At 40.0% G+C, this 27,071-nt stretch overlaps 1 protein-coding gene across 1 annotated transcript; it reads right to left on the bottom strand.

Moving 5' to 3' along the window:
• Positions 1-677: 677 nt before the first annotated feature.
• On the bottom strand, positions 678-26,223 carry mpp3a (membrane protein, palmitoylated 3a (MAGUK p55 subfamily member 3)). The gene is made up of 19 exons (XM_031725864.2): positions 26,094-26,223; positions 16,022-16,084; positions 15,786-15,904; positions 14,451-14,528; positions 13,992-14,072; positions 13,625-13,762; positions 13,406-13,487; positions 12,396-12,481; positions 12,125-12,199; positions 11,511-11,707; positions 10,706-10,770; positions 9,804-9,824; positions 8,906-8,947; positions 5,391-5,546; positions 5,191-5,271; positions 5,013-5,106; positions 4,821-4,929; positions 4,465-4,593; positions 678-4,128 (listed from the first exon to the last, which is right to left on the bottom strand). Exons 2-19 carry the CDS (start codon positions 16,056-16,058, stop codon positions 3,949-3,951), a joined length of 1,770 nt encoding a protein of 589 aa, XP_031581724.2. The 5' UTR covers positions 16,059-16,084; positions 26,094-26,223; the 3' UTR covers positions 678-3,948.
• Positions 26,224-27,071: the final 848 nt, after the last annotated feature.

Consider the following 27,071-nt stretch of genomic DNA (forward strand, 5'->3'; position numbering starts at 1 on the left):
AATAATTACTGCATCTTGAAGTAAACTTTTAAGGTTGTATTTTTTAGTGATATCAGTGCAAGAGATCTTTATTGTTAATATCAATTGGCGGTGACGTTCTCCACTGGCCCACAAGGACAGTTCTTAAATTATAATAAATGACTGGTCACTCAAATGAAGTGTGCAACTGCTGAAGGAAATGAGGATACTGTGTTGGTCATCATTGTAATAAGCATTTGATTTTCTAATCAACATTATGCTCAACTGCTTCATTAGCTCTGATGACCTCGCACGTCTCTAGTTCCTGAGTTCCACTGCCACATCACAGGAATGGAAATGATGGTGCTCAGGTTCTGGTGAACTGCATTTAAATTCCTTTCCAGGATTTCAGCTTGTTTTCAACTTATTTATCACCGTGACAGTAATCTCTCCTCTTATCAGAACACCGGAGAAACAGTGCTGATTGAATACAAATGCGATGTGTTGAGAGCTCTTTGGGACTAAAGGCAGGACTCCTGGCAGTGTTGTAGATTGTACTGGTACTAAAAAGAGTGAGTGACAGGTAAACGCACACATTCAGCATTTTGACATTTAAAATGTCAGTGCAAGCTGTAGCACCTCAAGCAAACCCCCCCCCCCCCAAACTGTATTTAAATAAACAGTGAAAGTTTGAATCAGCTAGCTTTATTATGGCACTTTGTACATGTCAGGATACAAACTCTTGGTTCATATAGCACATAAAACAATCAAGAACATTATTTCATTGCATAAAAAAACGACAGAAGGGTTCTGGAAGCTGCTTAGTATTTTACCACACATACAGACACTTAAATTCAATCAAATCCCAGTCTAGCAGTGACAGTTTATCTGAAATTTTCTCCAACCAGTCATTTCTTTTTGTAATCACCGGTGAGATACAGTCTGAGTTTCTGATTTTGTGTCATTTAAGGACAGGTTGATGTTTTTCAGGCCTGTCTTAGAATGATACAAATACCTCTTGGGTGTTATTCCCCTTCTGTACACTGGTTCTCCTTCTAGTGAAAATTGTTTTGCGTCTATAGAGTCTGTATAAAATGATGGACATAGCCCGTCAACTTTAAAAACTAAAGTCAATGAGAAAGAGCCTGAATGCTTTCTAATGGTAAGGAGGAGGAACAATAGAGTTCAAATAAAACTGCCCCGTTCTCTTTTATTTAATAGCTTTTAACAGTTTTCATATTACTAAATACTCTCAATCGTTAGTTTCAGATTTTCATTAACACATCTTTATGTTCATTTTTGTAGATTAGGGTCACATTTGAATTAAAAAAGAAGAAACATGATAGAATTTAAGCTTTAGTGTTCTCAGTCAGATTCATCGCTTTGCCTGTCAGTGGCTATGTCTATCTTTTATGTACAGTCTGTGGTTCTGGGTCCTCTTAGTTAGCTAACTGAAGTATTTCTTTTACAAAGTTGCCTTGTGTTTTACCAGAAATCATTGTAAGCTGAGGTAATTTTATACGAAAATTTACTTTGGAAGACTTCGTAATTTAATTTTGCTTTTGCCTATTAAAAACTGGGCTAGATGTTTTCACAGCCAGTGGAGGGAAAATGTTAAAGTACAGCTGAGAAATAATGAGTGCTGGTAATTAAAATAATAACTTGACCCTTTTCTTTTATTGACGTTCTGATTAAATCCATTTTAGACTTCACCATGTTAGTGGTGGGTCTTTATATTGGAAGAGCTCAAAGTATGATATATAAAATATTGATATGTGAAATGTCAAATTCAGATTTGTATGACTTAAGCAGATGAAGTAGAAAATGACATCATAGTAAAGTAGGTGAAATGGTGGCTAGCCTGCTTATTTTCTGACTCAATAAAAAAAAACTGGTTCAGTTCTAATTCAGATTTTCCGGACACAGTGTCTTTCAGCGCGACATTACAACAGTAATGAAAAAACAAACGAGTACTCATCACTTCTGCAGTCAAAAATACAGATATCTGCAAGAAAACTCTACAAAATCCATTTCTGCATGTAAAGGAGCATTACAGATTGATGCATGTAAACACACTCTGACATCCATCCACACAGACTTTGTGCACAACATCATTTTACACACAAACTCATGTGGGTTCCCAGGGATCCAAGGTAAACAGGTTGCATTGAAGTGCTACGAGATCTTTCGTTGGCACAAAAGGAGTCACTTTTACAGTATTTACAACTGCGGTTAAATGATCAGTTTTTTTCATGCATTTCTTAAAAACAAACTCTTGTAGAAAATATTTTTTTCACATTCCATTTGATTATTTTGTTTTGTTTTTGTTTGCGTGAAAAGAATGCATTAGTGTCAAATGACAGTCACTTAACTCTGCGTGTATTTATTCTGTTCTGTTCACTGTGTGATTATACTTTACATGATGCATGAGCAGTAGGAATAAACAGGAAGCATTCTGCAACTGGCATTGAGTTGAATAAAGCTTTGAAATTAAGAAACATGCTACCAAAAGGTACTCCAACAGGAGTCACAATAAACTGACTGACTGAGCAATCCTCTGAGTGGGAGATCAAACCTGACACACTCAGCTAGAGTGCAATAGTCTGAGGAGTAAAACATTTGGGCTGTGCTTTTTTTTAACGAGTCCCATATTTTCAACTAGTTTGCTATAAATTACCAGAACATTTCACCAGGTACTTTGGCTCAAATTGTAAGGAAAATGGAGCTGCAGTTAATGAGAAACTATGCATTTTGTTCAAGATGAAAAAGTTTATTGGCTGATATCAGTATTCATCACTTTTATTAAAACTGCAGTTTAATTTTGAAGTGCCAGGCATCAAAGATTCATTTGTGAAAGATAAACATTCATTTGTTTCTGCCACCTGTTATTAACTTGCATGTCTATTTGTAATTGTCACCTGTGCTGGGAATTATTTTTTTGTATTTCAGCCTCACAATGAACTACAAGATAAATCATACTCTATCATTTAAACATAACTGCTAAAATGTAATCATTTCAACCCAACTTAAACCATTCTTGACACACAGCGCAGACATGTCCCATCTAATCAAGCGTGTTTTCAGTCTTTCTAAGAAATCATCATTATCGTTACTATTTTTAAGACAGTCAGATCTTAAGAGGTCATACACAGTAGAGCTGTGATCCACCTAATTATCTGCCGGGGCTTCTTCTGTTTTCTATCTGTGGAAGCCTTGTGGGCAGCAAGCTTCATTTATCCAACTTAAGAGGAAGGAAAAGTAAATGTAGAAGGGGCTATAAAAATAATTCACTGTAAGAGTGTAAACCTTTAGGCTCGGGGGCCAAAATAACTGTTTGGAAGGTTGCCTCTATATAAATCTATATTTTCTGCTTAACATCCAATTTTCCTGAAGGTTTATTTCTGCACAAGAGAAAACTTTGCTTTCCTTAACTCTGTAAACTCTTTCCTTACTTAACGAATACATACATTTTTTGATCTATTATGTAGCTGAAATATAATAAACTGTTTTCTGGGGGGTTTTGTTTTGTTTTTGCCAGTCTAAACTGTGGAAAACTTTTGGAGAAACTGTTGAAAAAATATGGGACTATTTAAAAAAAAGAGAGCAGTACCAACCTTTTAAAACTACAATTTCCATCCTTGTCTTTGAAGTAAATAAATTGAAATCAAGACCTGAATAAATATGACAAGACAAAGTAGTGATTGTTTGAGGAAGTAAGACTGTGACTTTTGGGCTAATTAACCAACCTGCTTTAAAACTGAGGTATTCCTCTGACATCATTCTCTCCCTTTGGTGCCTCGATTTTTGGCTGACTGACCAGCCCTGTAGCATTCAGAGGACTATGCAGAGGAAGTTCAGCAGACTCCAAGGCTGGCCAGCAGGCCTTTAGAGAAGGAAAGAATATCAGCTCTCTGGGAGAGGACCAGTGCAGGGTTTGGTGAACAGACTGTGAAGTTCTTCTGGAACGATTTGTGGAGTGCGTTGGTAAGCTTAGGTCCGCACCCAGCTGATAGGCACCCAGAAGGACTCTCGCTCCAGCCTCTCCAAAATACCTCGCAGCTCTGCACAAGCACTGGCCGAGTCCTCCTTGATCAGGACACGGTCCACTAGGTGTCCATACTGCTGATCGATCTGAATGGCAGACTGACGCATCTCCTGGAGGTCTTCATCCTGTTGAAGAAAGGCAATTAAAGAATTTTCTTTTTTTTACAGTGGATTTTGTGGATTAATAGTGTCCTTTGAGAAAATATGCTGATATATATTGATGTTAGTGACCATTTTCTATCTTTTGTGTCACATCAGTTTTGCATTGGCTTAATGCTCAAGGAGTGACATTCTATAGTACATTAGTATAATCAGATTGCTGCGTATTTACAAAGCTTGTGAGTTGATAAGAATTGTGAAATACTTTTGATCTATTAAGCAAAAGAATGCATGACAAGCCCAACTACATTTGAACAAACTTTTAACAGGACGTCTGTTACTGCTTAGAGAAACATGTCTCACTGTAACGCGGCCATGCTCGCCCCCTCCTGGTGAGGTGGCTGCACTGCGACGACGTCTGCTCTCAGGAACACGAGGCTTGACGAATATCACATAAGGCTTGAACTCCGATGTTCGTAGCCTCTTCAGAGCCTGGAGTAGTGGAAGGTTTACATCAAACAGAGAAAACAGAGGTCAGGAAGGAGCTGGGAAGAAGCAAAGTCAACAGCTTAGTGAGCGGGCCTGAGCCTGCCCCTGCCCACTCAGGTACTCAGTAAAGTGCTGCTGCGTGCAGATGTAGTAACTCACTGTGACATGTTATGACAGTGCATTCTTTGGATGAACATTAAACAGGATGTTCTCTGTAATGTGACCCTTACCTCAGGCTGCACATCTACTATACACATCTTATTCTTGGCTTGCACAGAGCGGATAGCCTCAATGCTGGTGCCGTATTGGTTCTCCTTGTATTCACCGTGCTCTATGAACCTGTGCAGCAAGAATTAAACCTTTTCATAAAGACACAATAAACTAAACTTGCACGACTCAACATGGATTCAACAGAAACATACTTGTTGTTCAAAACATCTGCATCAAACTGCTGCTTGGTGACAAAGTGGTACTCTACACCGTCCTTCTCATGCGGCTTCTTGGGTCTGGTTGTATCTGTGGGAACACAGGAGTACTTAAGTGATATTTCCAGAGTTTTGGTAATTCATTTAGGCAAGTGTAAAATGTGGAGTGACTCACGCGGTACAGCTACTGCATAACGATGTGGGTTTTCAGCAATCACCCTCTGTTTGAGTTCATTAATTCTTGCTCCAAGAGAACCTTTTGGAAACAAATGGTGAATATACATGTGAACAAAAGGACAACATGTTGTAACACAAGTTGTAATCCACTAGATGTCGCCATCATCACAGGAGTCCTTTTGTGCTTTTCAGTCTTACCAATCAGAACCACCAAGCGGGGCCTTTCATTTGGCCTCTGCTGATAGCGGGTCACCTCCTCATAGGTCAGGAACTCTGATTCTCCAGGATCAGAACCCTCTCCTGATGATCCCTGCCTGTCTTTACGACTCAGGCGGAAACTCCTCCGCAAACCAGCTACAGTGAGGCCACAGATGGGAAGGAAGAAGAAACAGAAAACAAGAGGTCTTTGGTCAGATGTACGACAACATTTGCTAGTGCACAGCAGTTTGATAAAATCGTGGACAAACATCTTTTGGATAAATTAAAGATCAACCCACAGATCATGCATTAAAAACCTTTGTAAAGAGTGCACATGGATAAATATAGATCTATCCTATTGAAAGTGCAAATAGTTAAATATTTGATATATAATATTATATATATTATATATCAAATATATTTAATACATCAATTATAATATTTGATAGGGTGAGATATACTGTAAGCAGAAGTTGGAGCCAATTGGATGTCATGCTTAAACTAAAAATTGGATCACATGCAGGAGACAGTAAATATATTAGGTGAAAGTCTGTTATATTACGTATTTTGATCATTTTCGCATTTAAAAACTGATTTCAGTGACCCAATGTAAATACCATTTTGCTTTTATGTATTAAGAAAGAGCATGCTGCTTTCAACAAGGCTACAGTGCTGAGGCAGGACAGACAGGACAACCTGGCCCTGGGAGATGCCACGTTAAAAGGAAAAGACTGGATCTCCCATGATCAGGACTGTCTGTATCCCCCCCTGTCAGTGATGTGTACCTGCAGGAATGAGCCGGGCACTGTACCTGAATAAAATTCCCAGGAAAACACCTGGCCACAGGAGGGCGCCACTGCTTTACACTTAGGAGAGACTATAACTGGCGTTAGAGCATCACACAACCCAGCCTCACACCTCCACACAGGGTGAACAAGCAACAAACGTGCCTGGTTGAGTGTGCAATGCGTCCAACGCAGCAGGGCCCTCGTGGGTGGGGAGAGGATGGGGGAAGGGGTTGATTCTGAGGGTAGGGGTAAGCAGTGCACCAACCAGAGCAGCAGGGGCAGTTAGTTAGATGCAGGGCAGGAGGGAGGGGCAGGTTTAAGGGGATCCAAACACTGCAAGGTGAAGGCGGTGGGGGGAGGGATGAGAAGGGGAAGGGTTTAACAGCTCCAAGCAGGTTAACAGGAAGCACAAATACTGTTTACTGAAGTATTTTGTGTCACAGTGAGAGAGGGCTGTGTTTAGATCGCTCCTTGTTGTCACACTTATTACAGCAGCTCACAGGATGGGGGAGCAGATGAGGGGTCAGGCTGGGTTAAAGAAGGGTGAGGGAGTGAAGGTCAGCGGAAGGCTAAAGAGCACAGGAAGAAAATGGGGACTCATTTTTTGCCCTCTTCCACAGCGTAACGTTAGTAAAGCTTGTTTATTGCAAGATACCTTTGGCCTAGCTGTCAATTTAAATACAGTAACCAACATTTTATAAATTACTGTGTCGTTAGCTATTAGATTATTTTATAGGTTTGTACTTTTAAGGAGGAGAGTAAAATGAAAATTCAAACATAACATATTATTGAACTATATGCTACACATTAGCTAGCTCAGTATGCTAGGAGTTCATTTATACTTATATCAAATAAAAAAATCTTTCTCAAACGGTTTCAGTATTTAGTGAATAATAATAATAATAAAAGTAATAATAAAGGCAAGAATAAAACCAGCACATTTGGTGAATTTAAGTCCTACTGAGGTAAAGATATAGTAGAAAATAAAAGTTAGACAATTAGTTTTTTGCACTACTTTTTTTTTCACGTTGTGTCTGTGTTACATTTGCAAAAAACACTCACCGGCCACTTTGTTAGGTATTCTACTTCAACTGGTCGTTAAACCAAATATCTAATTGGTCAATACATTTAGGGATGTTGACGTGCTCAAGACGACCTGCTGAAGTTCAAACTGAGCACCAGAACGGGGATTAAAGGTCTGAGTATACCAGAAAGAGCTGATCTATTGGGATTTTCTCACACAACCATCTCCTGAGTTTACAGAGAGATGGTCCAAAAAAAGAGAAAATATCCAGTGAGCTGCAGTTTTCTAGGACAAAATGTCTTGTTGATGCAAGATGTTAAAGAAGAATTGCCAGACTGGTTTGTGCTAATAGAAAAGCAACATTAGATCAAATAACCACTTGTTATAACAAAAGGTATGCAGAAGAGCCTTGAAGTAGATGGACTGCGGCAGCAGAAACCACACTGGGTGCCACTTCTGTTAGCTAAGACCAGGAAAGTGAAGCTGGAAGTGACATGGGCTTAGTAAAACTGGTATCTGACATTAGGATGCTAAGGTCAGAATTTGGCATAAACATGAAACCATGGAGCCATCCAGCCTTAAATAAGGAGGATGGTGGTAATGTAAGGGTGTAGGGGATATTTCTTTGGCAAACCTTGGATCCCAAATCTCATTTAGTACCAAATGAGCATCATTTAAACACCATATCCTACGTCTATCCCCACAGTGTACACATCTTCTGGCTGCTTCCAGCAGCAAAACATATCATGCCAAAAAGCTGAAATAATCTAAAACTGGGTTCTTGACCTGTCCTCCACTGTTCCCAGTTCCAGAGCCAATAGAGCACTTTTTAAATGTGATGGAATGAGAGACTCACATCATGGAGATGCAGCCAACAAATCTGGAACAACAAGGATGTGATGCCATCATGTTAATATGGGCCAATATTGCTGGTATGTTTGCAGCTCCTTGTTCATTTTTATTGCCCTGAAGAATTAAGGCCAAAGGGATCCAACCCAGCAATAGCACTAACAAAGTGACCAGTGATTGTATGGATAAACGCCCAATTAGCAATGTGCAAAAAAATCCCCCACCTGAATGTGGATTTTTCAAATTGTCCTTCCATGACATTGAAAGAGATGCTGTGGAAACACAGTAGCTTGAAATCGCAAAGTTGTGCTTTAAACAGCACCAAGTAACGAGCTGTTTTCTCTTTTTTCCTTCAGGAAATTTCTAACAAAATAATAACTTGTTTTGCATAATGTAGACCTGTACAGTCTGCACCACAGGAGCTGACACTGTGATGCATCCCTAAACTCTCTCCTAACTAATTATTCAGTGGAGTCTTCAAAGAGGCAACTCTGTTACTAACACCTGCTGTGAGTGTGAGACGGTACTTCCTACACTTTCCTTTGCCCTTCCTCATTTTACACTGTAGCAGTTAAGTGTTTCACTCACATGCATATCTACTTTCTCTTCAACTATCAGAAATGAATCGCTGACCCTCATCTAATTTCTCGGACTGCTGAAAACCATCTTTTTTTAACCTTCAAAACCTTCACCCTTCCTCCTATCCCTCAACCCTGGCCCCCGAAGAGGCAACCTTCCAAGCAGTTATTTTGGCCCCCAGCCCAAAGCACCCAGGGAACCAGCACACAGCCAGGCTGCAGCAGGCACAGAGCAGATAGGGAGAAGGAGGTGGAGAAAGATGTGCACGCTCTCACCTATGTACTGTCCATTGAAATAGCCCTCACAGTCACAGTCCTCTGTAGGGAGGCAAGCAGGGAAAAGAGGGGGGTAAGCACAGGGTAAGAGACCTGGAAGAGTTCAGGAATAAGGGATGTGGAAGAGTTTAAGAAAGGGGTGGGCGGGCCATGGTTGCTGTAGAGGGGAAGCAGGGCCCAACGGGCAACAGGCAGGCAGGCAGACAGCAGGAGGAGAGAGTGGAAGGGCAGCCAAGAGATGATGAAGATGTGCTGTTAGAGGCAACAGCCACTAAACAAAGGCTTGATAAAGAGATTTAAGTAGAAGGGAGAGAAGAGAGATGGCTCTACATCTGTATGTGAGTCAGCTGTGAGACAGATCTCTGTGTACACACACGCAAACAAGCTCTGTGTCCCCAAAGATGTGCAGCTCATGTACAAACTGCCTATACAAACCCATCTGTAATTCCTAAGCAAAATGTGTGCTTTATACGCTTCTTTAATAGACTAAAGGGGAACAGGAAACATTCATGTAAAGACAAATATGGAAAAACAAAAGACAGATAATAAGAGGTGAGGTTGATGCAAGAGAGGGGTGGAGGTATTGTTCTATTCAACAATCTCTGCTAGACGAAAGTCTCCAGGGATGCTGTTCTGCCTGCACCTTACCTGATACAAAAGAAACACACACACTCACGTACACACTCAAACTAGCCACACAAAGAATCTCTATTCTGGTCTGGTAACTAACGGTAGGAGGGGAGGAATTAAGCTGGAAGCTGTAGAAATCCCAAATGCACACCCCAGTAGCACACATGCAAGCTTTACACACACACACGAATATGCACACAAACAGCAGTATTACTCTGTAGTTTGTGTTTTGCTGTTTTGCTGTGTTTGTGGCTGCACATATACCCACCTTTATCACATCCTGGATCATCTGATGCAGCAGTGAAGGGCAGAGTAACATGTTAAGCACGGTTAAAGTGTAAGTGATTTTGTGCCGATAATATTTAGGAACGTTGGAAATTTGTTACAGAGGAAAGCTAGTCTAAATTTAGGAGATTGGCATTAAACTGACGTCACTCTGAGACGAGGAGGGGGACCCGCATGTTAAAGCTCCTGCTGGGTTTTGGTGGAATTAATAAAGAGAGCTGGGGGAGTGTAGATGGAGGCTGAGACAGAAGAGACCTCGCAGGTTTGCTGCTGTGCAGCATAGCAGGGCTAGTTGCCATATTGCTAAGCTCTTGTTGTCTCCACGCAGCTCCCGCCTAATCGGATCGCCTGCAGCTTATGTGCCACGAAGAGCCACCGCTCACATCATCCACTCACCTGGCTGTTTACATGAACCCACTATAGTATCAACTGGAAAAGTGAGAAGCGCAGCATATTAACAGGGCTTTGTTTCTCAGCGGACGACTGTTGTTACACAGTCTGAGTTAAGCTGAACTTGCAGCCCGCTTACTGGCCAGATGGACTAAACATGAAAGAGATTAATTCATATGTGTGATCCCTCCCAGTGTCTCTTTTCCCCTCCACCTCTCATCTTTTTTTCAAAACCTGTCTACACTGCAGCATTTAGGGAATGTACAGTAGATACTAATGGATCTGAGAGTGCTAATTAATAACCAAAAAAAGGTTAGAAAAATGAAAGCCAGTGAAAAAAATGCATGCATTTTTTAAGTGGTTATATTATCCTATAATCACAGTGAGAGAATAGTAGAGAATGGAGAGCTGATAGTGAGAGATAGTGTCAGTCATAAATTGTAATTACTAAAAGATGCTAAAAATGCACTGAAATCCTAGGAAGCAGAAACTTACAGAGAGACTTTTTAGGGGATTTTGGATTCGGGAGTGTGCCCATTTTCATCCTGTAGGCCAGTCGCCTGGGGAAGTGTGCAGTGGAACAAAGAACCAGAGACGATAAAGGCAGAAAGTGAGTAAGCAAAAAGTAAGGAGGGACTGTCAGGACTAAAAGATGTGAATCTGAAAAGGCAGAGGAATATACAACACATGGATGGATGGCTTTATTATGAGGTAGAGACAAATAAGACAGCTGTTTGTACATTTTTTGTGCTTCCTTTGTGTTGCTGAAGAGATTGGACTTTCCAGCAAGAAATGGCAATAATCACTGCAAAAAGACATCTGGGCCTATTCAGTAATCCATCCCTGATGAGCAGACCTGAGCTCATGCCACTTTTGTTCAGTGACAATCAATGTAATCCAGTCTTACCCTAATCTGTTTGTCCCAAACATGAAAAAAAAATCCATTTTAGGTGGTTCTGAACCATATCTCTCTCTCTGTGTTTAAGCTATGGTTATTAATCCACCAGACGCTGCGGTGTTTGGCTGGAGATCAGCTGAGATCATCTTAACGGCAGTTTTGACACTTAGAGTTTCAGCACGCGCCTATTCGAGTCTGAGTTTCAACTAAATTTATTCCACAATGATCTGATGCTCCATCTAATCACAGTTGACCCTTTAAAGTGGAACACATGAATGTGGATTTAAAAGATTAATGTCTGGATAAAATAAATATCCGTGGTGTATGGGTGAACCGTTCAGCTTCTGCTACATCAGGCTCATTTTAATCGTGAAGACAAGACCTTCTTCTAAGTGTTCTCACCTCTCCTGAAACTGTTTGGATGGGATGAGTCCAGCACGCAGGTTGCTGTCTCCCACGCGCTTGGCCTGCCACCAAGTGGGGTCATCCTGCGTCACGACCTGCAGGATGTCTCCCCGTTTAAAAGGAAGTCCCGCCTCCTGGCAGGGTGTGGCCTTGTCTTCCAAGGGGATGTAGTCAAACAAGGCTCTCATGTACACCTGGAGTCAAATGCACAGGGTGGTGGAAACACCATATTTTAGGGTTTAGAGTTATCTGAGCCCAGTGTGCTGGATGTAAAACACAAGGCAAAGTGAGAGGGTGATCGTAAAACACAATTTGCTACAATTATATTTATATTCTGATTATCTTATTTAAAAATAATATAAATATTACTGAAATTAAATGGGGTTACCACAGGGTTACCATCATGTTTTATTCAATGTAAATAGTCACTGTCATTGCTTAAATGCCAAAAACCACATCTGAAATCTCCTTGGAGGACACAAAGACTGAATATTATGTAAATCGTTGCACAATAAAAGGTGTTTCATTTTTTGTTTTTTCTCTCCGTTGCACACTCTGAATACTGAGTGCAGCTCAGAGGAAACACATCCATCCATCATGCTTTATCTCACCTTGCTCTCCTTCAGCCGGTCCTCCTCTTTAATAGCGGGGATTATCTTTAGAGTGATGGAGCCCTGGGACTGGGACTGGATCACAAATAAACAAGAGCAGGGGAAGATTATGACTGCATCCTCACATTAAAGGCAAACACTGAAATATAATACGCTTAACCGTTAACTTGCATTGGACTTTATTTTTAATGGATAAAAGACATTTGTTTTTCACTTGGTTGTTTTTTAGTGGAGTTATTCCAACATTCACATGTCCTTCTGTCCATCTTACCAACAACTGACTGATCTCATCAGGCCTCTTGTGGATCACAGAGACCCCGTTCACCTCCCTCAGCTCATCTCCTACATGCACCAAACCTGTGAAGAGGGTACACACTGGATGAGCTGGCAGAAACATCAATGATGTTCAAAGAGACTTCAGTGTGCTTCCCGGGTCTTTGGGGTTTAGCATTTGTATCTTAAGATCAGTGCTGTTGTTAGATCCTCAGATACGAGCAGCTTCTGTCCTCCGCTGTGATCTGCTTATCTGCAGCCACAACAATGCGACCAAAGAGCCTGAGAGAAGGCAGGTCAATATATTTCTCCCTCAGGACAGAAGCACAGAGCAGACAATATCACACTGACGAGCATTTTTTCATCACTTAACAGCAAGATTAAACAGTGCTTGCTTTCATTTACCACCATGCAGCATCTGTAGTTTATATTTTCCTGGTGTAACCACTACACGTTGTATACGATGACTTACTCATGAGCAGGTTTTTGCTTTTCCAACAATTGTGCTGATTTTTTTCCCCCTTTGCTTATTTTAATGAAATTATTTATCTCCTTCTCGCTGGTTGCAAGAAGAAAAATGAAGCAACACCACTGTAAAAATCAGGAGGCTCTTGAGGCATCATGCTGGCTCAAGGCTACGCTACATTAATGCAACAGCAGTTTAGCTTCATGCTGGGCCTGTTTTTCTTCATGACAGTTTGCCCTTTTCTGACTATTAAAAACAGCAGAAATGCAGCAAAGAGTACACTTTTACTCAAGTGTTGGTTTTTAAAGACAGATACTGACATCATTTATAAAAGTAATTCTACTTACTTCATGTGAATTGATTGTTGATTAAATATATAATGTGATAGGTCTTTATTTGAAAATAAAAATAGAGACCCTTTAAAAAATGCTCTTATTTTCTTCCCTGATAATCCTATCATATCCTCTTGCTCATAGGCTGGTACCACAGATATTGTTATGGTAGTTATAAGATATTATTCTACAGAATAAACAGCATTTTACCACTTCGATCAGCTGCACCTCCCCTCATTATCCGAGCCACTATCACTGCTCCAGTGGCTTCGTCACGCCTGATGGTGGCTCCCTAGAGTACAAAGAAGTAACAGCTCCATTAGCAGAAGAGGCCAAAGGTCTCCGTCCCATAATCCCTTCCTGTTTCATCTGCTTCTCTTGAAGGCTCTCTAGTTTCATCCCCACTCTCGACTTTATGTCACAACTCACCAGAGGTTCCTTGTTCTTTACCAGCCTGACAATCTTTACAGACTCCTCTTCCAGATCGTCCTCGAAGTCGTCCGGCAGCGGTGGCAGAACAGGGTCAAAGTTCTTCTGAGCTACAGTGTCATGCACTGACAGAACAGCCTGATGGGACAGAAAACAAACATACATGCTGAGATTACAGTGCTGATGTTCAGCTGTCGGGAAGCACACAAAGCAGCCTGACATCTGCCAGAGCTTGTGAACAGCATCAGAAATGAATTTTCAGTTTGATATGAGTGCAAGTGAAACAACCCAACACAACAGGAGATGAATGAAATAAGAGTTTGTGTGTCACTGCCACAAAATCTCCACTAATTGAAAATGTGTTTACCTTAAGATGAGGGGAAAGTAGCAAATTCAGCAGCTCCTTCTCCTCTGTGCTCATCGAACCACTCTGTAGCTCCTCTGCCACCTGCCAATCCCAATACACATGAACCCTGGATGTGTATACTAGTAACACACACAGTTTATTGTAGAACAACAGAAGACAGATTCAGAGATGCAGAGTGTAGATAAAGATAAGTGGAAAGCACCTAGGGTCAGCAGTTTGCTCTTCTGATAACTGGTGAGAGCAACAGAGCAGCAGGATATGGAGTTTCATTAGAGGAGCACTGGGATGATTCAGCACTTTGAGAACATTAAAATTCACTTTTCATACCCACATTGCTTCTCTGTCGGAGCTAACTCATGGTGACTGAATGCTGTGCCCAAGTGGAAAAGTAATTTACACTGTGTGTGTGTGTGTGTGTGTGTGTGTGTGTGTGTGTGTGTGTGTGTGTGAGGAACTTACATCCTCTGCCAGAGAGGAAGCACTGTGGAGGACGGGTGTTGGGCTCTGTCTCTCATACTGTCTCAGCTTCTCGTGAATCTAGTAAAAAACACAATCAGTGTATGGAAGGAAGAATTTTAATAAAGTGCTGCATAGTTAGGCCAAAAAGTGAAGTACAGTAATATGATGTTCCATAACATGCGTACCAGCTTCATGCCATTCTTTTCCAACAGCCACAAAACATAAGCATAAACCTTCTGGCCCCAAATCAACTAGATATAAAAAAACAACAACAAATGAACACAGCCACCATGATTGGTTCATTGACTTAAGTTCTGAACCAACTTGTCCAAGGTATCCATGCCCTAAAGCAGGGGTGGGGGAACTCCAGGCCTCAAGGGCCGATGTCCTACAGGTTTTAGTTGTGTTCTTGACCTAAAAGCTGATTTAAATGGCTAAATTACACCTTCAACATGTGTTGAAGTTCTCCAGAGGCCTGGAAATGAATGAATCATTTTATTCATGTGTGATGACCCAGGGTGAGATCTAAAACCTGCAGGACACTGGCCCTTGAGGCCTGGAGTTCCCCCATCCCTGCCCTAAAGTGTAGCTTGCTTTAGCCTTTACAGAGGTCATAGATCAAGTGAGTTGGATCCTTTTACCAAGTACTTTTATACAACCAAAACAGTCACCCTCTGTATGTCAGTAGAAAGAACGGCTAAAAGCCAATTTGACACACTGCATTATGGGAAGCTATGTCCATCTTTTATCTACAGTCTATGGTCAGTGTACATAACCCTGACTATTCCCCCCATCAGCTGTAATATTTTACAAGTAGAATGACCTACCGCATCAAAAGTAAGCCAAATAAAAAATACCTGGTATATGCTTTTGATTCAGACTGAATGCTCATATAATTGAGATCAAATGTCTTCAGCTGCTTATTTTATGAGCATAATTCCATGAAGAGCAGACCTCCGATGAAAGCTGTGTGATCTGGTTTTATATCCAAATTCTGCACTTTTATTATCGTGCACATCAAAATGATCAAATTTTACGATTTGGTTTGAGTTTTTTTTTTTTTTTTTTTATAATGTCATCTGTAGACCTATAGGCAGACTATAAAGACATTGGGAGCATTTTGGCATGATGCTACTGTAGTTGCACCGTTTCACAAAGAAACTACTAGATACCAGTTTCCTGTTCCATGAAATCAGGTAGTCATCCAAAAAAAACCCTTTACTGCATAAACAAATAATAGATGTTTCAATTTAGAAATTAGTTATCCAAATAATTATATTACAAGTTATCATTTGTAAAGCTTGAACCATCCTCACAAGAATCATAATTCCTCACCTTCATCAGGTATCCCAAACTCCTCTCACTGAAGACATCTTTTAGGAACACCATGTCCTCTTTGTGGTTGGCATCTGGCCGCAGCTGAGAGGTCAGCAGGGCCAACGTTTCATGTAGCCCTGCACAGGACATGAATTAGAAAATCCATCATGTATATTAGCATGAACAGATGGGGCACAGCTAGCCTTGAGCAGTATGGACAGTGTGTGTTGAGCATCTGCGCTCGCTTGTCTTACCCGCTCCTGCTGTGAGAACCGGCATGGCTTCTTTCATGGGTCAGTGAGGTGAGGAGGGGAAACCTGGGAGGGGAGAAAATATAATCAGTATTTCCTCACACTTCCACTCGGACTCTGGCTGTTGCTTTCCGAGAAGTTTAATTGAGTGATTAAAAAAAACCAACTTCTTTCTCCCTAAAAAAATAAAAGCGAGGGTGTGTTTGTGTGTGAGCATGTAGGCTTGACGTAAAGCTACCTAGAGACCCATGTTTGGTAATTATAGCTGTACGTCATCCTCTTTTCTACTTCAAGCAATAAATCTGGGTTGCAATTTCCATTTTGCAGTGTAGTTACCTCATCTGTGAATGTGTAGGTGTGGATGTGCACGTCTGCTCGCATTATAGGGCAGTACTACTAAGATAAACAGTCACTGCTGGTACTATTAATCACACGGACTCTCGTTAGGCCGTCTGAGCTTGTGTTGGTATGTGTGAAACGAGCAGAGTGGGATACTCTGGCAGAAACCTGTGTGAAACAAGCAGTGTGTCCAACCTCTAAGGAAGAGGTGCTGATGCGAGGACTCGAAGGGATGCCTATCACATATTTACAGTACACTATGCTGTTGTAAATCTGTCCTCCTCACTGCATAAAAAAGAGCCACCCTCCCTTACTTGAAGGAATAATTTCAGTGATATACAAACCAAAAGCCATCTAACTTCACAAGTTTTTTTTAATATAATTCAGAACCACTGAGGCTTATTTTATCATCATCATCATTTATCATAAATGAGGCAGATGAGAGCAACAACTTTAGTTGGGTTTCTGAGGGCTAAATGAAAAGTTAAAGTAACAAACAAAGGCAGCACTCTTCAGTATTAAGACCTCTGAGTGACTCAAAGATCTATTTAGCGTAAGCCCAGCACAGACTGCTGCATTATTGCAGTCCCAGCCAATCAATAACTTTGTCACTTGATTCAATATTCTCCATATTTCCTCACTTGGAAACCCGGATCAATAAGAGAAAAAAAAACACAGAGTCGCTCATGCCACACTGTAATCTGATGACAGAACAACAGAAAACTGCAGCAAAGCCAAAACCGCAGTCTATGGCTAAAACATTGCAAAGAGTATTAGTATTTTCAGTGGTTTGTCATAATTATGTTGGAAATTTATGAACCAGACTCTGGGACTTCTTTTAGTCATGTCAGGAATTGGTGAATTAGAAGATAGAGTTTGATTTTCATATTTCCTTTGTTTTTTTTCTCACTGTTGCATAGATAACACTTTACACAGTATATCTCACAGTATGAGGCCCTCATATCTATCCATATATCAATCTGTCTGTCTATCTACCTATCAAAAATAATCATCCTTTAAAAGAAGCAACACCTAAGCAATGTATTTTTCTAAACATACGCAACCCACAAATCCAGTCAGTGAAAATAAATCCAAGGAGTAACTTTGGCTTCTGTACTGTTAGCACAGCATGCTAGCCGTTTTTTTTACTGTATAGTCTCAGTCACATTGAAGAAACAGGTGTGAAGCAGTGGATTTCCAGAGGCAGGTTTAACAGTAGCCAGTGGGGTGAAAGCAGTAAGCTAAAATAAGCAGGCAGATTTTCAAAATCCAGGCTGAGGATCCATCCAGTCCAGTTTGGGTCAACTGACATAAGGTGGAGGCTGGGCAGTGGAGTGACTGAGCCTCAGCAGTAGTCACTGGAGGACAGGTGATGAATAGCAAGTCTGAGATTAGAAATACAAGGGGATAAGGAGCTTAGAGCAGAGGTGAGATTTAACGGTTTTTAGAGAGCTGGATCTTGTTCAGTGTTTAGACAGATTAGTCTTCCTGGTTAAATATATATATCTTTGTTTTCGCCACAGTAATAATGGAAATATAATTATTTATTCTTCACTAAATCGATCCAATTTTGAATCTTGGCTGAAGTACTTGTTGGCAGTTAAAAATAAAAGTTCTAATGCCATTGATTGAGCCTGGCGAGTGTTCTAAATGTATTTTTCAATTAACAGTATTTTTTATTAAATGTTTATATTGATAGAAAGAGTTATGTACTAGAATTCTTTTTTAGTGGAAAGTTAACAAGCTTGTCATATATGGCTAGTGATCAAACTGACTTGAATTTGTGTCATGTACTCAAAAATAAAGTTACTCCAAAGTTTTCCGTTAGGTTCCCTGAACTTAAAATGATTGTGTTAGCTTTACTACTTCATTTTGTATTGCTCACTCAAAATAATAAAGTAATTCTAAGTACTACCCTAACTTAGATATCTAAAGTAAACTGTACTTTAATTTTTCTAATACAACAAGCTTGCATGTTTATTTATTTATTGCAGTGCTCACACCTAATTCGATTTTACAGTGTGATATCTTAGCAATACAATTAAACCCTTCAAACTGTCTCAAAACTGCAACAAAAAGACCTAAAATTGTCTTTAGCCCTATTAGAAAATTTAAAATTGTAATATGCTAATATAAAACCAGGTAGTTACACCAACAGTGACCATAGTGAGGATGTTAGCACGTAGTAATGAGCATTCAATTCAAAGCACTGGATTACACCGACCCTGGAAAGCACCAACCCGTGGTCATTAGGTGAGAAGTGTCTGCAGTGACATAGAACGGCATTCATTCCTGTGTGCTAACAGAGCAGCAGTGTATTCTTAGGGTCTGTAACCTAAATATATCATCACTGATATGCAGCGCGGCAAGTGAAGACTTCTTGAATTAGGACAGAGCAACATCAACAAACTGCAGCTGGCTCGGTTTTCTTCATCCGCGCTGTTGTTACAGTTAAATAAATCACACCTGAACACGGATCTTCTGTTTCCATCTGTATTTTGACATGTGCACTTGGGCCATGCATGTAGAAATGTGAGTTATGTTGTTATGTACAGAGAATCTCTGCAAGTGTGTTCATTTTTGCCTCTTTTGCTTCTTTTGCTTCTTATTTCCGTCTCACTCCTCCTAAAGCATTTTTAAAATCTATCCAAGGCCTTTGATGGTTCACAATCAGAATTTGATTAACTTCAGCAGAGACAGCAGCGAGCTCATGAATAATGAACAGACATGATATTACAGGAGGTGGGGGAGGCAGAGAGGGAGGGGGCTGCACCTTTTTCTGTTCTGTCAACACAGGAGACAACCTTTTATTCTTAACTATGTCAGCTAGATTTTACTTCATAACTCACAGGAAGGAAAAAAATGCCAGTTCTGTGTTTCTGGGAATGTTAGACTGGCTTTAGTGGTCAATGTTTTCACTGATACATTTTTACATCAAAGAATGCTTTAAAGGTTTCCTCTCATCTCCTCACAACTATCTTCTACTTGATGAAAATTTAATATCCTCCTTTGTAATGAGCAAGCAGTTCATTTATATTAAATGTATGGTTAGAATGTGCTTAAGTATTGATGCTTGTAGAGAATTACAGGCTCAGTCCTGCGCATTTGATTAGACGTCTTTATCATTTTTAGCTTTTATCCATGTCTCCTTTTTATTATTTTGTTTTTGTGTGTGATTTGGATCACTTCAGAAGTCAGAACAGCAATAATGGCCATGACACCATGTAGCAAACATCTTATGGAGACAGCCAAGCTATACTTTAGTGAAAAGTTCCCGCAAGTGGGATCAATAATTAAGCTCCTACTCTGCAGCCTGACTCAGGCAAAAGTGAACGCGCAGACATACTGGAGATTTTTCTTCACTTTTACTTCCAGTGTCTGATAATAAAAATAAAAAACTCAAAAAAATACAGATCCATAAATCTCCTTTAAACTGATTGCAATTTTTTTTTCTTTTGATGTTTTTGGGTTTCTGCTTTGGGAAAGTACAGCTGCTAAATACTCAGCGTTCACCTGCAAACTCATCTTTTAGTGCTGAGTAGGTGGAACACAGTTGGTTTTAGAGGGGCTTGTTTTGTGTTTAAATTGGCTTCTGTGGCCGAATAAACAACTCTCTGCGAAAAGGTTGTGAACAACTTCACAGTGACCTTAAAAACACTGCAAAACAAAACATGTAACTAAACTGATATGTGATGACTGTTGTTAGGTTCATTAGTATACAAATGTTGATACTTGATCTGATGCCTGCACCACAAACCAGGATTTTGTGTTATCCAGAAAATTTCAGGGCTCTTATCAGGTTACACTGACTGATATTATTATTACTATTATTATTGCTAGAGATTAGCGATCATCAAGTATGACATCACCCCTTACTTCAGAAAATAGTGTCAGAGCCTTCAGACCTCTGTGCGTGGATAGTTACTGGATTATTATTAATTACTGGATGCAACTTTATTCCTTGATATTTTTCTGCCTTTTACAACAATTTGTTCTATAAGCATTGATGCAAAATCAGGACACCTATATGTTTATGTGGGCCTCATATCAATTGAACATTAACTAAGCCTATATTTGAATTGTGTTATTTATTAATTGCTAGTTCTTACTCGCTCTCAGTTAAACACGATCTGGGCTCCAGCTGGAAGGAAAACAAAACAAAACTGTCTTATGCAAATTTAAGAATGAAATTAATGCAGTACTTGAATTTTCCCTGTCATAATAATTGGGATGTTGATAAGTCTGTTTACTCATAAAATTAGGATTTTTGCCAGCTTTTCTTCCTGCTTTCAAACAGGCTAAATTTGATCAGTATAATAGTTCTTTTTCTGTTTTACTGACCAAAACTTTTAAAACATACCCGAGCATTTATACAGCTCTTTTAACACTTAGCTACTATATAGTGTTTTTGTTCTCACATTCCTGGTTCATCTGAAGCAGCTGTGTTACTTTCATTCTATGTTATGCTATGAATGCCACTGTTTTCTTGTGAACACACTTAAACCTAAGATCAGAAAATCCTGGGTTGCCAAAGTAAGTTGATGACCAGCTTAGTGTGACTGCGTATCTTGATCAACCGTGTAGCAGTAAGTGATTCCAGATAATGGAAAGATATTCCGGGTATTTAGAACTTGCTTTGTGTGCGTGGTCCTGGACCTTGACGTTTGTTTCCAAATATCAATCAGTTGAGAATTTCCTGTTTCAGCAGCTTACAGCATGTTACATGACTGTTTCCCTTTTATTAGTAATTAGAAGGATCTGTTCAGATCGGTTGTTATCCCCAACACGCACAATGTCAAAATCCAAAAAGAAAAGGGACTTGGCACGAAAGAAAATGTGTTCATGAATTTAAGATTAATTTGCTAAAAACTGCATGTGATATGTTTCTGAATAATTAAACTGACGATTGAATCTGCAGCTTTCAAACAATCAAAAGCTCGTGCTTTATTACATCTCCCTTTGCTCCTCTTGTTACGATCACTGCATATGTATTCCTGCTAAAACATTTACACTAAGATATCAAAACATACATTATTACCACGTGCACTAATGTCAGCAATTATATGGTAAATAGAAGGTTCCTAGTTTTCTTCATTAACTTCTTCATTAAGTCAGGCCTTCCTGTGCATGGGCTTCCTCCAGGTATTCTTGCTGCTTCCCAAATCCAAAGGCATGCATATTACCTCATTGTTGAATTTAAATTTACTGTAGGTGTGGATATGATTACATGTGGCTGTCTGTGTCCCCTCATTAGCGCTGTGTGGTAGACTGGTGACCTGGTCAGGGGTACCCTGTCTCTTGGTGGCAGTTAGGATAGCCTCCAGTCCCCACACAACCCCCAGCTGCCTAACTGGTTTAGAAAATGGTAAATGGACTGGTTATATATATATATATATATATATATAGCGCTTTTCTACTCTTCTGAGCACTCAAAGCGCTTTACACAACTTGTGCATTCACCCATTCGCACAAGCACATTTTTCCCAAGTGCTTTCTAAGTAACATTCACACACACATTCGTACTCCGATGGATGCATTGGAGAGCAATTTGGGGTTAGTATCTTGCCCAAGGATATTTGGCATGCAGACTAGGGGAAGCCAGGAATCGAACCACCAACCTTCCGATCAGTAGATGACCTGCTCTACCACCTGAGCTACAGCCACCCCACTATGGATGGTTGCTAAAATTATGCTAATCAAAGTCTCGTTTTTTAAATACTAGCTCTGCTGAAGTGGCAACCTCCAGAGATGAAAAATAGTGTACACATGCCAAAAACTTTAAATAGCAGTTCAGTTCCTTCAGGGGTTGCATTTTTAAAATATCCCACTTTAAAAACTTAAAAGAAATAAACATGTTTGCTCTCTGGTAAAAACACAGGTTTGGTTTCAGTAGTTAATCTACCCCATCATAGCGACTGTCTGGCACACAGACACAAATGGGGATCCTTTTTTATGTTCTGTATTGAGTTGTCTTAAAAGCTGTTTAGTTTTTTTTAGTAATTGGTTTTTGTTTGCCAAAAATATGTTGACAGTCAAAATACCAAACTCAAAGCTTGAGGACGGTAGTTTAAAAGCCAGAAGATGACACACGGGTGGCTATGTCTATCTTTTATATGCAAGAGTTTTATAGAACCTGGTTTTAAAGAACCAGTGTGTTAAAGTTAATCATTATTTGCTTTCTTAATTGTCTTACACTATTAGTAGCTTAGAGTTAAACTCTTTGCTCCCTCAAAGGTCAGTGTTGTTAAGACGTTTTACAGCCAAACAGTGCATCAAATTCACAAAGTTTAAAGTTCCACTTATGAAATTCAAGGTCACGGGGATTAAAAAGCATTTTTAAAAATGCTTTGATTTTTTTTAAAAAAAAGCATTTTTAATCAAAGCAAATCCAAAGATACTGTTTATACTGCACATTCAGCATTCTGGTCAAAGTTTGTATCATTCACAACACAACTCAAACCCAGCCCATTAAGCGAGCACTCCTAGGAGACTGGAAGATGCTGAGTGAACAAACTTGCTACATGTGTAAACTTGGTGGAGATTTTAAACAACATTGTGAACATTTAATGTGGATTTAAGGGCAAAACCTCAGACTGCAATGATGTTTTGTGCATTGAAATTATTCATTTTAGTCTGAAATTTCTTCTCATTTTGGGACCTTGAGGCAGAGAGCCTGGTATGACATGCGCCAGAAGATCCACCGTCAACATGCATATTTATATCAGCCTCTTCTGTCACACCCTGAATTCTGAAATCCTGCACAGTTGAGTTCATGTTGTTGTAGCTGAAAACATCAGCAGGACTACAATCACCAAATCGCCCAACGTCACTGATCCAGAAATAGACTCGGACATTACGTTTTTTGCACTTTGTTCCAGCAAAAATGACGTTTGATGTCTCTTGAAATCTAGTTAAGAGCTTAACTGCAGATCACATAAACATGATGGAGTGGTGAAGCCACAGCTCAAAAGTCAGCTGACCAGATAACAGCTTTCGTCATACAGTATTATTCTGGACTTTGCTAAAATGCAAACACTCCTATTACTGCATTAATAACATAATCCTGCCTTAAATAAGATATTTAAAAATCAAAATGATTCTAAACAGAAATCTCAGTGATTTCTATCCAAAGTGATACTCAAATTAACAGAAAACAAACAGGTTACACTTACAAGAGCCACCCCACGTGAGCACAACATACTCAGACATCCTCTATCTTCCTCCCACCACATCCTGCTCTCACTTTTCCTTCACTCTTCTGTCCTGATTCATCTTTTATCTTTGTTAGAACCACACAGCTGGTCCACAAGCCTTTTATTCCTCTGCATTCAGTCACAAGCCCCGGAGGTGGCGTGATATCAGGCGGTTCACCATGAGAGTCACTGGCCCTCAAAGTACTCAGCACACTGCCAAGAGTTTCATCAGGTCGCCTCGAGTCTCTTTGATGCCTCATCCTGCAAAATCTTAGCCCTAAGAAAGCTACAGAGCAGCCACTGCTCTCCTGCAACAAACAGAGGGAGAGCTTTCCTTTTTCCAGGGCTTCATAAGATTTTTCAATATAAAATGTAAGAATATTGTTTCAAATTAGTCTTACTTTGTCAGAATGTTAAATATATTCAATTTAAAATAATAAATCTAATTCTACATGGAAACAAGGTGACTTTTCACTGCTCCAAGGACACAAACAATTAATTGATTATTATAGTAGTTTTTACATGATATATGATAACTACAAATCATTTTCCGCCTTTCCATCTAAATGTATGGGGAAAGAAAAAAATTTTTCTTCTTGTTCTCCATCACTTTGTTTATAACCAAATATCTGCAACATGTGTGATATTTCCATTATTAAAAGCTGCTAGCATGCCAACATTAGTATTTAATGTAGAGCCACTAGCATTGTGGTTGACTTTTAGTCTTGTTTGTATGTATAAACATGAAAATCATGAAATCATGCTCCTTAGCACAAAAACAGTAGATTCTTGTAAATTATTATTATTTGAAATGGTATTGATATTACCTCCTAAATTTACAGTTTCCAAAAACCTGATTTCTTTTAAACATTTAAATAATGGCTTTTTCAAAAAAAGTGCATTGTCATGACGTGCATGATAAAAATTGAGCAGAAGTTGGAAGGTATGGATGTAAAATTTGTATCCTACTTTTTCTCAAAGCTTCCAGGTTCTTTGTAGATAATTCATAACTAGGTGTTTTATAGGTACACACTAGTCTGTTCACATATGAAATAAGCTGATCATTATGCAACTGACAGAATTATATTTGCATTAAAGGGCAACAAACAGGGCTAAAACTCTCTTTGGTCATTATTTCCAATAACAAAGAACTGATTTGCCATCATAAATATTATATATTTCATACAGTATTATCTGGAATCATTCAGACTGTTGATTCCTGTCACAGTATATTTCCATTCAGTCATCGTGATGCTGCTTGTTATTGTTTTTGTGCACAGAGACTATGCCCTTGCTCTCTGTGTATATCTGAAGATGTTACAGCACAAAATAGGCCAGCTGCAGTGCTTACTGTGCAGCCTGTGTGTAGGAATCATTAGAAACCCCCTCTTGAACATAGCAGTGCTTAATGAAAATGCATTGTCTACTTTGCTGTAATATGCCTCGGTATAGAGATACTGAAACAACAAATGCTTCGTCGAGCTGAAGTGTGCTGCCTTTCAGAGACTGTTTCAGTTTGCCAGATAACATGGGTCAGCCCTGCTTCAGGAGCATTCAGTCTCTTTCTGTCCAGTGTGCTTTTACAATATATTATTTCTGTATCATGTCGCTAAAAACTGGATGTGAGGAACTTGTAAAGAGGAATCATGCTGGAGGTTAAAGGCTCGATCTGTATTTACAGTTGCAGCTGTGTGTGCTCCACTACAGTATTCCACACATAAAGACATAGGCAGTCACACACAGACACACACACTGGAGAATCCGTATTGGTCTCCACACACACATAGAGCTGAGAGGAACATCTTGGTGAGCACATGATTGAGCGGCTTGGCTCGACTTGTCGCTGCCTCGAGAATGAACACCACTCACATACGGCTAATCCACTGAACTGACAGTAATGGGAGGCAATACTAAGCATGTTTGGCCAACATCCAAAATGCTTTTCTCACACACACTCACAACATACACACACACACACTTCCCAGGCTCACACCATCACTTCTGCGCAACCACAAAAACCTCCCATCATCTAATCTCATCTCACAGGAGCAAGCAGAGGGTGTGGCCAGACAGAAACTTATATCATCTCCAACATGGAGGGAAACTACTGATGTTGACAGCTGACACACTCCTGCTCCTGCACACTGTCACACAAAAGGCTTCCCCCTGCTAAATCCCCCTACACCCACTTCCTGAATTCTACACAGCCAAACGGAGGCAGATGTCTGCTATCTCTTCCTGTTTCCACTTCTCTTCCACCTGATCTCTCTATTCTTACTTCCTCATGTCTGTAGAGCATAATGCTGCCCATCCCTCCCTCCCCCCTCCTCTTCCTCTCTCCTCCATCTCTCTGCATCACTCTGCAGTGCTACAGCGCTCTGCTCTCCCGACATACAGCGTGCCGTCAGCTGGCAGACAGAGGAAGAAAAGGAGAGCTCGCACAGGGTAGCAGAGCATCCTTCCTTCCAGCTGATAGCCTATGTTCACTCTGAAAAACAGAAAGCCGTTAAACAGATGAATGTGGACAGAAGCTGCCTTCTTACCTTCGCTTCTCTCCGTATCTCCTCCTCTCTCTCCGTTTGTGTCTCCTGACTGCAGCCACACTGTTTGTCTCGCTCTGAATCCTCTCCCTCCTCCTTCTTTCTTCCTGCTCTTCTGGCTGCTGGTCTCACAAACCTGCTACCACTGACTGAGCGCCTCTCCCTCTCTGCCTCGCGCCCTCTCTCAGCCCTCCCCTCCCCATCCTCCTCCCTTTACATCCCTGATGCTCTTTCTGCTAACAACATCAGTAAAGAATGCCAGAGTGGGGTTAAGATTTTATATTTTTCATACTCAATGCCCCTGAGTCTGCTATCTAATCTTCTTTTTTTCAGCGGGTTGTTAGAATATACCAGCCTTTGTAATACGAGTTGCATTATTTAAGAAAAGAAAAAATAGATAAAAAACACAAGTATGTGATAATGAATGAAGATATTCAGTTGGAAATACCATTAAAGCTGTAGTTAATTAGCAATGGGTGAAATACTGTGCAATATCTTCAAGGTTACGTATTGAGAAATTTCACCAAATTCTATTGTTTTTCATCTTGTGTTTTAACACATTGTAACTAAAAACAGCTAAAAGAGAACAATTTGGTGGAGACCAAAAGCAGAGCCAAAACTACAGCAGCCAAAATTGTATTTACAGGCAGACAGAGCAGTCTGATTACACACTTTCAAAGTCTTTCAACTAGGGTTGGGTATAGCCTTGTTGATTTAGCATCTCAAGATAGATTTTAAAAATATCTATATTTTTAGCTGTGTGACTCATTTGTCAAGAAAGTAATAGCAGTGGGACAAAATGGCACAAACACAGTGCTGCCAGAGAAATACACCTATTGTTTTCTTTAATATAATATTTTCTCCTTTTATTTTGACTCAATTTCACTGTCACATGTTGTGGTTACTTACTGGATCTGATTGGCTGCCTCTAACAGGGAGTTCCCCTCCCCCTCCTCTCAGAGCCAGGCAGGATGAAGCTGA

The sequence above is a fragment of the Oreochromis aureus genome, linkage group 4 (assembly GCF_013358895.1).
Source record: "Oreochromis aureus strain Israel breed Guangdong linkage group 4, ZZ_aureus, whole genome shotgun sequence".
NCBI classification, from domain to species: Eukaryota; Metazoa; Chordata; class Actinopteri; order Cichliformes; family Cichlidae; genus Oreochromis; species Oreochromis aureus.